The 15,957-nt window shown below is 33.0% G+C and overlaps 1 protein-coding gene across 4 annotated transcripts in view; it reads right to left on the reverse strand.

Moving 5' to 3' along the window:
- HBS1L (HBS1 like translational GTPase) overlaps positions 1–15,957 on the reverse strand; it is a 135,468-nt gene that overhangs the window by 1,006 nt on the left and 118,505 nt on the right. For 2 of the 4 annotated variants that reach the window (XM_056818832.1, XM_056818835.1), the window contains 4 exons: positions 11,285–11,375; positions 10,764–10,872; positions 5,504–5,604; positions 2,912–3,056 (listed from right to left, as the gene is read on the reverse strand). In XM_056818832.1, coding sequence (XP_056674810.1) covers positions 2,912–3,056; positions 5,504–5,604; positions 10,764–10,872; positions 11,285–11,375 — 446 coding nt within the window. Of the gene's footprint in view, positions 1–2,902; positions 3,057–5,503; positions 5,605–6,207; positions 6,305–10,763; positions 10,873–11,284; positions 11,376–15,957 lie in introns of those variants that run through there. The other 2 variants (XR_008916679.1, XM_056818833.1) reach the window with 2 other exon arrangements.

The following is a 15,957-nucleotide window of genomic DNA, read 5'->3' on the forward strand; positions in this document are numbered from 1 at the left end:
CAAAGCAATTAATGAACCAGTTTTAGGGAAAGGGCACTCAAAAATATGGAATGTTACTCTTCTTAATTATTCTCCAGGCAGATCAAAGCCTAAAAACTACCAGACTACATTGGAGTATCTTAGAATTTTTAAAAGTGAATAAATGGTTTATGGATATTATTTTCCATTTCATTCACTCAGGACCTCTACATATGCCTAAGATTCATAGAATTAATATGTGGTTGAAAAGAATCCAGAACCCAAGTTTTCAAGCAACAAGAAGATAGGCAATTAGCTTTGTACAATTTTTTTTTTTGCTGTAAAACACTAGCTACTATCAACCCTCTTAACCATTTGTAAATGAAGAATATTTATAAATTTTCATCTACAGAATTGTAATTTTAGACTTATATCAGGATGAAACATCAGCTGGCCTTACATTTTGAGAAGAATTTTTTATTTTGTTATTTAGAAAAACAAGCTTGAAATGGAGTATCCAGAGAAGAAGAAAATAATTGCATAAAATGCTACTTTAACATTAAATAAGTAAACCATCTTGGTCTTGAATATAAACTGTTTGTTTTTTAATCAGATCTAGGATGTTATCCATTAGGGAACTCTACTAGTACTTTTCAGCACCTATTCTGTTGCTTATACAAGAATTTGAGATTTGGTTGAAACATGATGAGGTTAAGTGATTGGTCTGGGATCAACAGAACCATGTAACCCTGTGGTCACACCTGTCAGAGTTCTAACCTCAAGATAAGCTGTCTATCCATCATGCCAATGTTGGATCTTCATAACTCATACAAAAGTTACTGGATTTTAAATGCTTAACCATGGAACCCTCATAGACAGCCATGGATAAATCATGAAATGTACTGTTGAATAGGCTATCCATGCTAGTAAGATCACAGACCCAATGGAGTACAAGCATGAAAAACCTTCGATTCCATGAATAAAATACTTATTTAGCTTGGGTAAAAATGGCAATAAAGCTAGTATGGTACTGGGGAAACAACACAACGCTAGTCATCAGACCATGATAATTAAGATTCAGCTCAATCATACACAGATGAATGACCTCAGCCATTCTCTGGGATTCTGTTTCCTTCCACATTTGTAAAATGAGGAGTATGGGCCAGATGATCTCTAAAAACCTGAATTCTAAAACTCTTATGATTCTATAATAATTTGATTTTTTTAAATTGTTTTATTTAATATATTATCACCTTAGCTAGTGAAGTCCTATTTGTATATTGTGTATGCTCCTGGGTTCTCAAAAGCTATGCTAACTGAGAACAAACTTTGGCAAGTCCATCATCATGCTAAAAGAGATAATGGGATCTTAGATTCAGAACTGTCAGGAACTTCATAGGAAATCTTCATGGCCTGGTTATTGTATCTTTTTGTCATCTTAGGAGTAACCCAAGTTAGTGAATGGTTCATTCATCACCAGATTGGCCATAGTGTGTGGAATTATTTTGGCTACTATAACTCTTACCAGGTTCTCAGCATTGATGGAGGAAATATCAACCAAATAATGGACCCCCAAATTACTCTAATGTTTTTTTTTAAAAATGGAAGCTTTTAGAGTTTTAGAAAAAGGATATGTGCTTTGATGTTACTTAAAAGTCTAGGAAAAGCAGTTATTCCAATTAATTTAAATGTTATAATTTGCCATGGAGATCAAAAATTATAAAATTCATTTTTAAAAAGTTAAATTTTATTTTTATTTATATTTATTATCATTGGAGAATTTTTATTTCTCTATAGGTACTATGATTCTTTTTGCAAGCAGATAGGCTTTATTTTCCATAATTCATTTTCTTCCTGAAAAGTTAACCTAACATCACACAATACTAATTCTAGCAGGGATTTCAGAAAGGATATATTACAATGACATGACTTTAAAGTTAAAAAACTGAGGTCTAGAAATGAAATGAAGATTGATATTGCATAGTTAGTTTGGGGAAGACTTGAAACTAGAACCAAGTCTCCTGACTTAGAGTCCACTATTCTTTCTAGTGTACTATGTAAGTTCAGGAAGGTCATATAAAGTAAACTGCAAAAATGAAATATCTCACTTGAACTATCTTCTTATAAATCTTTGCTCTTTCTAGACATAAATGGAAGCATTCTTAAAGTTGGGGGGGGTGGGGAGAAATGGAATCATATTACAAAAACCAAGGAGGATAAAGTTACTTCATTTTTGCAAAAGGTAAAGAACTCCTATAAAATGTCATCCCTTAATATGACATATATTTAAATTTTGTTGAACTATCTGTCTACATGTCCTATTTTGACATTTTGCCCCTTAGATTAAGAAAACGGGGGCAGCTGAGTAGCTCAGTGGATTGAGAGCCAGGCCTGGCTATGGGAAACCTAGGTTCAGATCTGGCCTCAAACACACCGTAGCTGTGTGACCCTGGACCAGTCACTTAACCCCCATTGCCTAGCCCTTACCACTGTTCTGCCTTGGAACAGATATTTAGTATCAATTCTAAGATGAAAGGTAAGGGTTTAAAAACAAAAAAACAAACAAACCAGAATACTTCTTGATACTCTAATAATTTCAATTAAACAGATAAAACTATTTATTTAAAGAGGAAGCTACTTTGAGATTACCAGGTTTGGTTTGGAGAAGGTTTGTTTTCCCTTTCAAAAAATGAATTTGTTTGTACACTAATAAAGGATTTGTTTTTTGTTTGGGGGATTTTTTTATTTGTTTGTTTTATATGTTTCAATTTGATCAATAAGGAGGGTTAACACAGAGAGGTATAAATTATACAAAAAATACTAGTTACTTAAAAAAATAAACTAAAAAAGGAAGAGATGAATTCAGAAAATCTGTACTACTGCTATAATCCACATTTTCTTTCATATTCAATATAGACATTTCAAAATTAGTACCATAACCATATTACTGTACCTCAGTGACAACACCTGCAGCAATAGTAGAACCACTGTAACGCAGCATGAATCTCCCCAGTTCTTTAAAATCTTTGTATAATTCAAGAGCAACAGGTCTTTGTGTTTGTAGTTCTACTAAAGCATTCTGGCCTTTAGTCAACAACCTGACAACAAAACAAAAATGATATGTCTAAATAACTTTGGATCAATCATAAGAAAGATCTCAAACACATAAACGCTAATTTGCATACATTTTCCCCAATGATTTATATAAATACTATCAGCATCATTATAATGCCATTTCTCCAGGGATTATAACAATAAGGGTAAGCTTTAACATTTACAAAGTGCTTTTATCTAAATTATGGTTTAGAAGCACAAAGAAAAAGTGATTGTTCTAAACTGGGCTGGGTTCTCTCAGAACAAGTAAAGCCCAAATGAGCTATTTTAGTTTTTTTCAAAAATATGATTCAAAGACTGGTAGAACAGGAGAAAACCAAAGATAACAAGTTTATTTCAACAAGGTATCTAACAAAATCTTTTATGACATCATTATGAACAAGATGAAGAAAGGTAGACTAGTTGATGATAGGTAGGAATATTCACAATCCAATAAAATGATTGATTAATGCAATCACATTAACTGGAGGCCAATCTAGTGCATTGCCACACAACACTGTTTTTTGTTCTGTTCAACATGTTCATTAATTTGGATAAGGGCACAAAGATAAAAGGCATATGTTATCAAATCTTTAGATGACACAAACTTTGAAAAGTTATTTAATAAGTTGAATGTCAGAAGTAGTATTTTAAAATAACTACAGATTTTAAAAGCAGGTTAAAACTAACAAAATCAAGTGAACCTTATATTTTAAGTCCTACAATTAGAAAAATTATCTTCTAAACCCTGGAATAAAAGGCTAGCTTAACAAAGTAGAGGAGTAGGCATGGCATAAGAGTAATTTATATGAAGAAGATTTAGGTTTTTTTTTTTAATTTAAGTTATTTTCAAGGTTTATATTAGCAAATAACATGATATGATTGCAAAAAAAAAAGCTAATATAGTCTTACAATATGTCATTAGGAGTATTGTCTAATTTAAGTGAGACCCACTCACTATACCTTGTATAGGTCTGACACTGATTAATTAGGTCATTATGTTTAAATTCCTGCATCACCCAAAGTAAATGAGAGAGTGAACTCCATTATCACTGGATATCGCAAAGAATAGTTGAATGACCTATCAAGTATTTTTCAATTCTAATGCTCCATTATTTAAAACCCACTATAAATCCCAGTTTCTATACTTACTGGTAAGCTTGTTTCTTTAAAGTGATATTTTTCTACAACATAAAATACTATGTGTTTCTCATATCATTCTAGAAAAGTTTTGGGGTCGAGTGGATTTGCTCTAAAACAGGAGGATATGCTCCCAATCCATGGAGTGATTAAGATTCTCAGGAAGAACAATTCTTGAGTTTCTGATCATACTTGAGGATAAAACTTTTGCAGAAACTGGATGTTTTTAGAAAGGATCCAATCTAGGACTTGATTATGAAGAGGAAATAATTTACTGTCTCTTAAGAATAACATGTGTGAATCTTGAAATTTCTCAGACTTGTGAATGTTAAAAAATTCCCCATTGGGACAATTCCCTATTGGGACCATTCCCCATTTGGACAGTGAGAACTCTATTTAGATCAAAAATGTAAAGACCTCTACTCCACCCATACTTAAGCCTGCTTTAGGGGAAAAAACTCCTTGCTGAACAATGAAAAATACTTAAACCCATACTTAAGCCATGCCTATTTTTAGAATTAATACAAAGGGGGTGCTAAGTACCTATAAAGGTCAGGCAACTTGTGAACTTACATGAGACAAAGAGGTGAGAAACTTACTCAGAGATTCTAGCCTACTCAGGTGTGGATTACTAAAAGTTGAGGTTTTTCTAAGTCTACCTCCTCAGGGTCCATTTACCAATCAGAAATGTCTTGAGATTTCCAAGGGAGGAAGTGAGTGGATGGTCAAAGCAACAATACTTTGGCCTGTGCAAGAGGAGTTTGTGATCTTTTCTGATTTAGACAATGTTGAGTGGTTGGTTAATAAATTAACTTAAAATTAAGAAATACTGCCTCTTGAGAATTTCAGTCACTAAGATATTGATTGATTCTAAGACAGAAGATAAGGGTTTTAAAAAAATGCTTAATATGCAGGATTTAGTTCCATCTAACACTATACACATTCACAGTCTATACTTAGAAATAATCAATATATGGAATCTATTTTATTAACATTCCCAATTATATAAATATTAATAAGACCATACTATCTTTTTTTAAATTAATGAGCATGTGGTTTCTAGAATTCTTGCAAATGTATTCTATTTACCCTTAATGAGCAACACTTTTTAAATCTGGCCTCAGACACTTCCCAGCTGTGTGACCCTGGGGGTAAGTCACTTAATCCCCACTGTCTATCCCTTCAAGTCTTTGGCCTTAGAACCAATACACAATATTGATTCTAAGGCAGAAGGTAAGAGTTTATAAAATAACTTAATGCTAAAGTACTGGTTACATCACTTGAGGGTATTTCTACATTGTTAAACACTCACTTGGGTCTTTTCTTTGTGACCTCACCAGTGCTTTTGTGTAGGATGCTAATCAATCTTCTGATGGTAGCAGGTTCACTTACAGTTTGATAGTGTAACAGCACCTAAGATAATATTGAGGAACAATTAAAAATATATTACATAGCAGCTCATTCTATACAATACATTTTGGCACTTGGTCAATCTTATATTGTTCCCTCATTGTTTGAGGTCGGACAGTTTTGACCTCCCTAACAAAACTAGAAGCTCCTTGACAGTGCCAGATGTTATAATACATACACATATACATGCGTGCACAGGCTCATTCATTCATTCATTCATTCATTTATTCACTCATCTACCTACATATTCAGTGTATATACAGTAATATGCTTTATTAGCATTCTTAGAAAATAAAACCACAGAATAGTAGAATTTTAGAAATTTAGAACCATCTTAGAGATCTAGCCTTCATTTTATCAAATTAGAAATGACTATTCTTAGATATCCTGACTCCCAGGCCAGTGCTCTTTTCATTCTATTTTTTTGTTTGTTTTCTCTTTATTCAATGAATATTTACTGTGCAGATGGTATTGTAAAATGCATGTAAAACATCACACTTCCTGGCCTAATCCATCTTCCCCAAAGTAATCAAAAGTCTAAATGGATTGTAGGTATATTGTGGGCCCAAGAAGACAGTGAAATCCATAAATAGAGATTCTTCTGACCTGTAGCAAAATAGTGTCCTTTAAATGATGTGCTTTTCTGGACTAGGCAGGGTACAAGAAGGAATACTGAAGAAGTAGAGAGGAATGATCATAGACCCTGAATGTGGCATCAAAAGGATACCAAAGTCATGCAAAATGTTACACATAAGTGAATTTCCAGATAACTAGTTTAAACTTTTTAACATGAAAAAGTAGTTTTTCTTATAGCCTCTCTAAAATGTATCAGATGTATCATCTCATTCTTACTAGAGAGCCCATTGAGCATAAATTTAATTCAATTATAATTTATTAAGCATTGCTGTGCAGGATACATAACTGATAACTCAGACTCATATTCACATCATTTACTGCAATATGCTTCAACACCATGAGATCATGAGCACCTGAGCTTGGCTGGCTGTTTGCTTCCAAGGTAAAGAGATCTTCTTGCTCTGTCTTTGGCCACTGTTATTTCTCAGAATATCAGTTTCTACCAGAAACCCCTGCCTAACTTGCTGTTGTCTGCAACAACAAAGCAGACAACCAACCACGCAACCTTCCTTAACTCAGGAAGATAAATTTCACAAGCAATTCTCTCCCTCATCCAGTTCGGTCATGCAGCTGATACAACACTTTTCCTAAAGCAAAGGCCTGACTGTGGTAATTCAATTGCTCTAAAATCATTAACCTCTGTCTGCCTCTAGGATCAAATACAAACTCCTCAGCTTGTCATTTAAAAAAAAAACAACCTTACCTTCTGTCTTAGAATTTATACTGAGTATTGGGCTCAAGGCAGAAGAGCAGTAAGAGCTAGTCCTGAGGCTTAAGTTCTTTGCCCAGGATCACACGGCTAGGAAGTTTGAGGCCAAATTTGAACCTGGCTCCTCCTAACTCCAGGTCTGGCTCTCTATATGTTGTGCTATTTAGCTGTCTCTCAGCTTGTCATTTAAAGCCAACTACAAGTGGGTGATTTCATACCAATCCCTATCTCACAAGCTAAATTTCAGCCAAGCTGGTTTACTGCTCCCAGAATGTGACATCTCATTTCTTGTCTTCCTCTGTCTTTGTGCAGGCTGTCCCTCCTGCTTGAGATGTGTTCCCTCTCAACCTCTACCACTCTGAAACCTTCATATTCTTTAGGCTCGGCTCCAGTGCCATCTCCTCTGTGAAAGTTTTTGCCCTGCATCCTTATCCAATACCCAACTTCTCTTCTTCTAATTCTCATGCACTTATCTATATCTGTGTATATGTGGTATCCTCTCAAAAGATTATCTGTTCCTTAGGGCAGAAGTTTTTACATTTGTCTTCATATCTCTAGCACTACTGCAGGGTCACCATGTAGCAGGCATTTAGTAAATGTTTATGGAAAAATTTAGTCTGACACTGATTTTTCATGGCAATTTAAAGCAAATGATTTTACTTCCACAAGACTTGACTTGAGTCAAATTTGGATAGCATATCAGAGAGGGAAAATTGTTCACAGAGTCAAAACTGACTTGCCTGAAAGAGCCAGAACCAGGAAGTGGGTGCCAGGGCCCAGGCCAGGTGATACCAGGGCCACTTCCTGGTTCCTTCTCAGATATGAAGCTCTAAGAATTTAGAACATGACACTTGAGGGATTATCGTACAGCTTAAAAAAGAAACACAGGCCTTAATCCAGGTGGAAAGCAGGAATGGTTTTCCTAGTCAAGAATGGATTTCTAGGACAGAAAATCTCTACAATGAAAGTTGGGCATATACTGTTGTCCAAAACATACTAGGTTCACCTCATGCTTCTTAATAAAAAAATTTTTTTTATCTGAACTCAATCAATATGAAGTACACTTTTTTCAGACTCCTCTCTTTGGAAACATTCAGAGAACCAACAACCAACTAAAGCATTCCATTCCACCCTTCAATACCTCTCCTTACAATGATCAGAATCTGCCTATCAGAAACTTCGATGCATAGCCCCCTATGTTTTGTCCTTTAAGTCAAACAAAAAAATCTAATCCAAACACCTGAAAAAGGCAACCTTACTTCCATTCCTCCTATCTGTCAAACATACTAGTTACTCTAAAGCCAGGAGAGAATTATGAAATAGTTTGATTGTAGATTCCATTTTCTAAAACATATTTCTCTTCATGGTATTTGTGTATCTGTATATTCTCCCTACTAAACTTCTATGACAATAAGGATCAAGTCTTAGCTATACTTTGTAACTCTCCTGTTCCTAACTCAGTGCTCTTTTTACTTAAATACTTGTTGAATTTATCACTGAATATAAATTTGGTACCTGCATATGAATATTTAATGAATACTGAATTACTGAATAATGAATATTAATACTTAATATCGAAATAGCATTTTAAAGTTTAAATACCTAATATTTATATAGCATTTTAAAGTTCAAAAAAGTCTTTCCACATAACCAACCTATGGAACAGAGCAGTGCAAATATCAGATATTAGGTGACTTGCCCAGAACCATGCATCAAGTTAGGTAGCAATGCTTAAACTTAGCCTATAGTTTACTTAAGATTCCAAGATTAGGGCTCTTAACACTATATTAAAGTGGAATTTGATTAAGCTGTACTTTAAAGCTTTCGTTTCATGCTTAAGAAACTATAGCTGACAGGAAGACAGTATTACTATTTAGAGTAACAAATGACCTCTCCATGGCCTTTATTGGCAAATAAAGCTGAGAAATGTAATCAAGAATGTTGCATGAGTAAAAACATTTAGTAATTTCTCCACCCTTTTCACTTGCAGGATATACCACTTTCTAAGAATGAGTTCAGCACCAGAGATAAGCAACTTGCACTTGCTCAGTCATCAATTTGTCAACACTGAATTTTTAAAAATTTCTCCTTATGATAAAAGCAGAATTTATTGAAATTTCCCTCATCATTAATATTTTTCAATGAAACAAAGAAAAATATTTATACCCTATCTTTTTTGGGAAGTATGTGATATGGGACAGAATTTTAAAGCATCATTCCTGAGCCAGGCTCATCGTTTATACACACAATTTTCACTAATTACTATAATCATGTAGAAAATAATTAAAGCATTAAAAATTGAATTTTTATTAGTCTCAAAGACCTTATCTATGTCTATATATAGACATATATACACAAACATATACACATAGAAGTAAATTATGAATTTAACCACATATATTTCATCTTTACTCTCAATTTACAATCACTAATTTGGAGAGACTTAATGATCTAATGATATCATGGCTTTTTTTCAAATATATATTAATTGGTGACAGATTTATTTATGTTTTCAAAATAAATAATTCAATCCCACTGAAATAGAGGTTTTTACTGAGATGTGAACTTTTACTTAGAGTATGGGGGGAAAATTATTGAACTAATAAGGTAGAAGAAATCTTCTAGAAAAGTAGCTAGATTGATTTTCTATGCTAGGAATATTAATGTCATCCCTGAGAGACTATAAACTTCCAAAGAAACATGATAATCATAAAATGTGGTTTCTATAAAATTAGTGACTTCTTGTTTTAAGAAAAGATTGATTTTTAAAATGTTATTTTTTAATCTAAGAAAATTTTATTTTTGATGTTTAGATTTATTGAGAACATATTTCTAGATATGACCTTTCATTTTACTATATAGCATGTCAGTCAGTTAACATTTATTAAATGTCTATCACATGCTACTGTTATAAAAAAATCATCATGCATACCTTAAAGACCTATGTCAATGTCAGTTACACCTATTAATATATATGCATATATAAGATATTCCTGCTTATTCACTTAATCTAGTGCTCTTCACATTTTCCATTTTGCAATATGTTCAAGGATATGCCTGTAATAAACTTGTGAAATAGCTATAAGCAATTAAGATGCTTAACTCACTTCACTGTGTATAATCAACCACTACAATCCACAAAGAATTTGCTTCACAACTGACTACCCTGCCATTACATAAGTAGCCAGCAAATCCTGTCATAATTCTAATGGTGATTGAGAAGAATAATCAGCTGGCCTCTAGTCAGTGGAAAAAGTACCCTTGTAATTTTCCTATTGTGAATTTTTCTGTGCATATTGGTTGATGTCACCTACAGCAAGATATTTTTTGAATGATACTTTGTTTTTTAAAAGTTACTACTCCAAGTTTTAAATTTTATTCTCTATTATAAAACATTAAGGAAGTGATTCTAAAGCACTTAATCATGTAATGTTGGTTATTTGGCATAACCTGAAGTAACTATTTATGATATTAACATAAAACCACCAGTGATATACATAATATTCCCTTTAGATTTAGATGATTCTTCAAGATTTTAAAACTCTTGAAACTTTTTTTTCTGTTCCAACTCCTAAGAGGAAACATTTTAAAATGAAGTTTCCTTAATGATAAATTCCTCTATAAGTACTTTGCACAGCATTTCAGTTTAAATTCTGAACTAAATTTTCAATATAACTTATTTCATGACTATTGAAGAGCTACTATGTGTTAAGAATTATATTAGTAGTTTTTTACTTTTATGTTGGCTAAAAATTACTTTATAAAGTAAAATTTCTAAGACAATAATGAAGTAAAAAATGTATATTTTAACACTTACAGGGAATCCTTTAGTGATGGGAATTTCAATATTAAAGATGAGGATTCGAGCTCTGAAACGAGTACAGGCTTTAATGGGTTCTTTGGGACCACAGAAAATACAACCAACACTGCAAAAGAAGGAGATAAAAGACATATTTGCATGCAGTAGAAATACCTTTCAATAAATTCAGTTTGGTTTACAAATAAAGGTACAGCAGTTAATAAGGGACTTTTTGTGAATATGTCGTTCTAGTTTAGGGTCAATGTGGTTTCTACATCAGTAATCTTCATCATTTTCTTAACCTGCAAATCCCATTCAAAGAATGTGATAAATTTGTTCACTCATATTCATTACTACTGTTTTAACTAGGCAAGGTATTGTTAGTCTTAAAAGACCATTAGAACTAAAGCAGTTGTTCACAGTAAATATGAAGACAGCCAAACATTACCCCTCTTCTCCCCCCCAAATGAACCACTGAAGAGCAAAGTATTTGTAGGTCTTTAGGCTCCATATTCAAAACAGCTTATTTTTGTACTCACTTGATTTTGATAATATCCATACCAACCAAGGTGAGACTAACGTGATCTCCTGCTGCTGCCCAATCAACTGGTTCATCATGTAGCATGATTCCTGGAAATGAGTAAGAACCAAAGCATAAAGTGAAATACCTAGACACTGAGCTATAAACAACCAAGGGATTTTGGGCTGTTTAGGCCTCATCAATCATTACTCATCATTTTCAATATGAATGGCTAAATAGTAAAAAGTTTGACTGAAAGTACTAAGGAAAATACTTCCTCTAGACTTTACTATGCTAAAATACTACCTTAGACATAACATGACTTTTATTTGCCCATAAAAGGCTGTATTCTCCTTATATGATAAAGATTTTAAATTAAAGTTTTCTACATAATGGTTAACAGTTCATCATCATTTTTAAAGACAGAGAGGCTTACATTGCAACATAAAGCAATGTTATGATTAGTCTGTCTTACAAAGGCATAGCATGTCCTTTCCCAGAAGTTTCTGAACACAAAATAGATAGGTAGTCTGCCTTGAAATTTTCCCTTAGTCCCATATCCCATAGGAAACAAACAAAAATAACTAGAAAAGTGCATGTATAAAAGCATATTTGTATACACATAATATCCTGGAGAATATTAAAATTAAATTTCATGATTAATATTGCCTGTTAAGTTTTTTCTGTTCCTTTGTTTCTCATAGACTACTCTGCTTTTTGGCATTCAGTCAAGGTAAAGCATATCAAGCCAGGGAAAAAGCAAGAGAGGTGAAAAAGGTCACTAAAAACCTTGGAGAGACACTGGTAAACCCAACACAATAACAAGAACTAACACTACAATTTAAAGAAACTAAAGTGGGAATTACACCAGCTGGGAACATCTCTAGTCCAGAAGAGACACCAAAAACAAAGTATCTTTTTAGTATCTTTTGTAGTTTCATTTTTTATGTGATTGGAAACTTTAAATCTACTAATTTATTTGAATTTATATTACATAAAGTATATATCTGGTAAAAGAAAAGCACTTAGAAATTTAACAATTCTTTATCTACTTGAATTTAGTCACTTTTCATTTACTCTTCTCTTTCCAAAAGCAGCTATTATCCCAACCAAAATTGATTTTCACTATCTTTTTCAAAGGCATCAATTCTAATCATTCAGTCACTTAATTATAAACTTTTATTAACTTAATTTCTAAACAACAATATTCATATCTTTGTTACACAGCCTTGTCAGGAATGGGGAGAGAGAAGGTTAAATTATATTCCATTCAGGAGACTGCAACTTGGCAATGTGACCAAGATAAGTTTGACTATAGAATTCCCATTGCAAAGTATAATTAATAATACAAAAGGGTTTAAAGAGAAATAACTTGTCCTTTAATTATTCTGAGATGATTATTTTACACTTTCATTTAATTATTTAGAGACCTTTCTGACTGAAGTCATGCCAGCAGTAGACTCTTATGCAGAGGTATATCATTTACATATCAAATTGTTCCACAAGCAGAACTTTAGAGTAAATTAATGAAAACTAGGTATGATAATTCAGAAAAGTTCATAAGGTCTAGAACTATCAGGGACCTCAGAGGCCTAGTTTAACCTCTTTCTTTGCAGGGATTTAGGACAGGGACATCAAGAGATATGAAGTAACTTACTCATTCCCCCTTTTCTTCTACCTTAAATCCCCTTCACCACTTCCTCCCCTTCTCACTTCCTTCTCAGGTCATCACTCCTGCCAGAGTAGTCCGTTCCCTCCCACATCTTGTTCACCTGCCTCTACATGTCTTTTTTTCCTCAAGTCTCTATTTCACTTATCCTATCAAAGATCTTGCCCCAGCAAAACTCAGCCTTCACTTGTATTCAAATACTGCTGAATTAAAATAGAGATGTTATGCTATATGATTTCAACTGGCCCTTTCATTATAGCAAAGCAATTCTTTTATATCCCCTAATTGATTCACTATCCCACTGACCACAGCAGCTCCTCCAAACCTTGTCATTTGTCCTCAAACTTCCCATAGTTCTCCCAACCCTCACAGTTGAAAACTTTACCTCATACTTCACTGAAAAATGAGGCCATTTTCCTTCATTATGGTATTAGCTCCTCCCCATCTCACATTACTCAGGTACCTAACACTACTACCTCCTTTACCTTTGTTTCACCCTTTTACATGCACAATTACTCCCATTCTTTCATGTATTCTCTAATGGATTTCTCCCTTTTTCATACTCATTTTCACACTTATCTTTCACCACTCTGTCTCCCTAAATAGTTCTGACTCTATAGGTTGCTTCCTAATTGTTTACCATGTGCATTTCTCCTTCATCTCCCAACTCCCAAGCATATAGTACAGTGTAATGCACAAAGAAATTAATTGGTAGATATTTGTTAAATTAATAATTAAGAAAATGTGGAAAGACTAAAGTCTGCACTGTAAAGGTATGCTCATATTGATGAGATCTGATTTACATCAGAATATCAGAGAAGCAAATACTGAATGATATGATATGACTAGGGTCACAATGGCTCAAATCATCCACCACCTATTACTATTTTTTCAAGTTTGACTTTTTTTACCTGTACATTGAGAATTTCTTTTTCTGACTATATTCTAAATTATAAGATCTCCTGAATGAGCACTGTAGGTTTAAAGCATAATATCCCCACCCAGGTCACTTTTTAAGACATTCTTCACGTGCCTTCTTAGAATGAGATGCTTTTGAGATTTATTATTTTCCTTTATTCTGAACCCATCAAACAATTTTCATAGTGAGCTGAGTCTTTTTGTGAGTTAATATTCAGACAATATTCTGTCAAGAGTTTTAGGATATCTGAGAAAAATGACATCTACTATAGTCCTTTCTTATTAATCATCACATTTATGTCTTGATTTAAAGAGGACGTATTTCTCTATGTTTTTCATAAACCTTCAACACTTTTGCTATTCGTGCTTTAATTGTCTTCTAGAAATATGAATTATGAGTTTATTCTCCTAACCTTTGTTGTCTTACCATGTTATTACTCTTGAAAATCTATAAAAGTGTTTTACTGATTCACTGAGAAAGAATGAAATCTAAGGGACTAAAATCAATGCATTTTCAGTTTTGAGTTCAATTTAAGGACCTGCTAATTAGTTGGAATCCCTAGAGTTTGGGATTCACCATTCAGTATAAATTCCTCCTTTAAATGAGGAAAAACAGATTTACCTATAAATAATTCCCCTAAGGGTGGTGCCATAATGCAAGAAAAGAGAGGCATGAAGATTTTTAAGAAAAAAAGAGTAAGAGAATATTCAAATCAATCTATTGGTCTTAAATTGATTTGAAATTTCCTGGAAATTCGGATTCCTATTAAGGTGACTTGTAGTGCCTTAATAAATCTTAGGATTACTTGTGGGCATATTGTAGTAAACAAAACTATAGATAATGGTAGTAGGAAGAAAAAAGTTTCTAATATATCTCCAAGGTCCTCTAAGATTCTAAGGTGCTATTTTCAATCTTATGATACCTATTTTAGTCTTGTTCCTACTTCTAGCTCTTAATTTTCAGAATGATAAAATACTTAAGCAGGAAAAAGATGGGGCAAAAGCTATAATTCTGGTTTTTTTCTATTTTATTAATTTTACTTAGTAATTTCCTCAAGGTTGAGTTTTTTTATCTCAGCTGACATTTGGTAACTACATATAATCTTCCAGGAATGTTATCAAATAAGATAAACAAAAATAAAATGCACAACACAATCTATAAAATTAATTCTTAATCTAATCAGATCTAGTTTTGTATATAAAATAAAATGCTGATTTAAAAAACTATCTTTTAAAATAAGCATCTGTAACAGTCAGTTTAATAAACTGTGAAAAATTCCATAAAGTAAAACACTTTTGGAGTATTGTGAAGATCAAATGATATAAAAAATGGAAAGCATTTTGTAAACATTAAAGTGGTAAATAAATGCTACCGTTTATTATTATTACTTAAAGTTGAAGGGGCAGCTGGGTGGTTCAATGTACTGAGAGCCAGACCCAGAAACGGGAGGTCGTGAATTCAAATCCAGTGTCAGACACTTCCTAGCTGTGTGACCCTGGGCAAGTCATTTAACCCCCATTCCCGAACTTTACCACGCTTCTGCCTTAGAACCAATATACAGTACTGATTCTAAGACACAAGGTAAGAGTTTAAAGAAATAAAATAAATTGAAGGCTCCCAAGATAGCATTATATAAAGTCTAAAAATCAATTTTAATTATATTTAGATATTATTTGTAAAACTAAATGGTAAACTGAGAACCAGATAAGCCTCAAAGGGAACAATGTAGATAGATTCTGGCAGTAGAGTAATAAATACTTCAAATTATTTGACTATTTTTTAGAGTTAACTCTAACTCTAAAGGGGAGAGAGAAGTTGATATACATTTATAGCATATCTATCCATCTATCAAAAAGTTCTGTAACTTAAAATTCTAACCCTCTATAAAAATTCTGTTACACATTTATCAAAGCTGTTACATTACAATAACTAAAACAATGAAGTGTAATAATCAGTCTTGCCACTGGATGTCAGGAGTCAGATACAAATACATTTCAAACTTCTACAAACAGTACATCCTCTCTCAGCCCTACACAAATCAAGTTTAAAATGATTTGAGAGGGATTAATATTTCTGAAAATTAACTCTTACACAGACTATTGAA

Source organism: Monodelphis domestica, chromosome 2 (genome assembly GCF_027887165.1).
Source record: "Monodelphis domestica isolate mMonDom1 chromosome 2, mMonDom1.pri, whole genome shotgun sequence".
In the NCBI taxonomy this organism is placed as follows: domain Eukaryota; kingdom Metazoa; phylum Chordata; class Mammalia; order Didelphimorphia; family Didelphidae; genus Monodelphis; species Monodelphis domestica.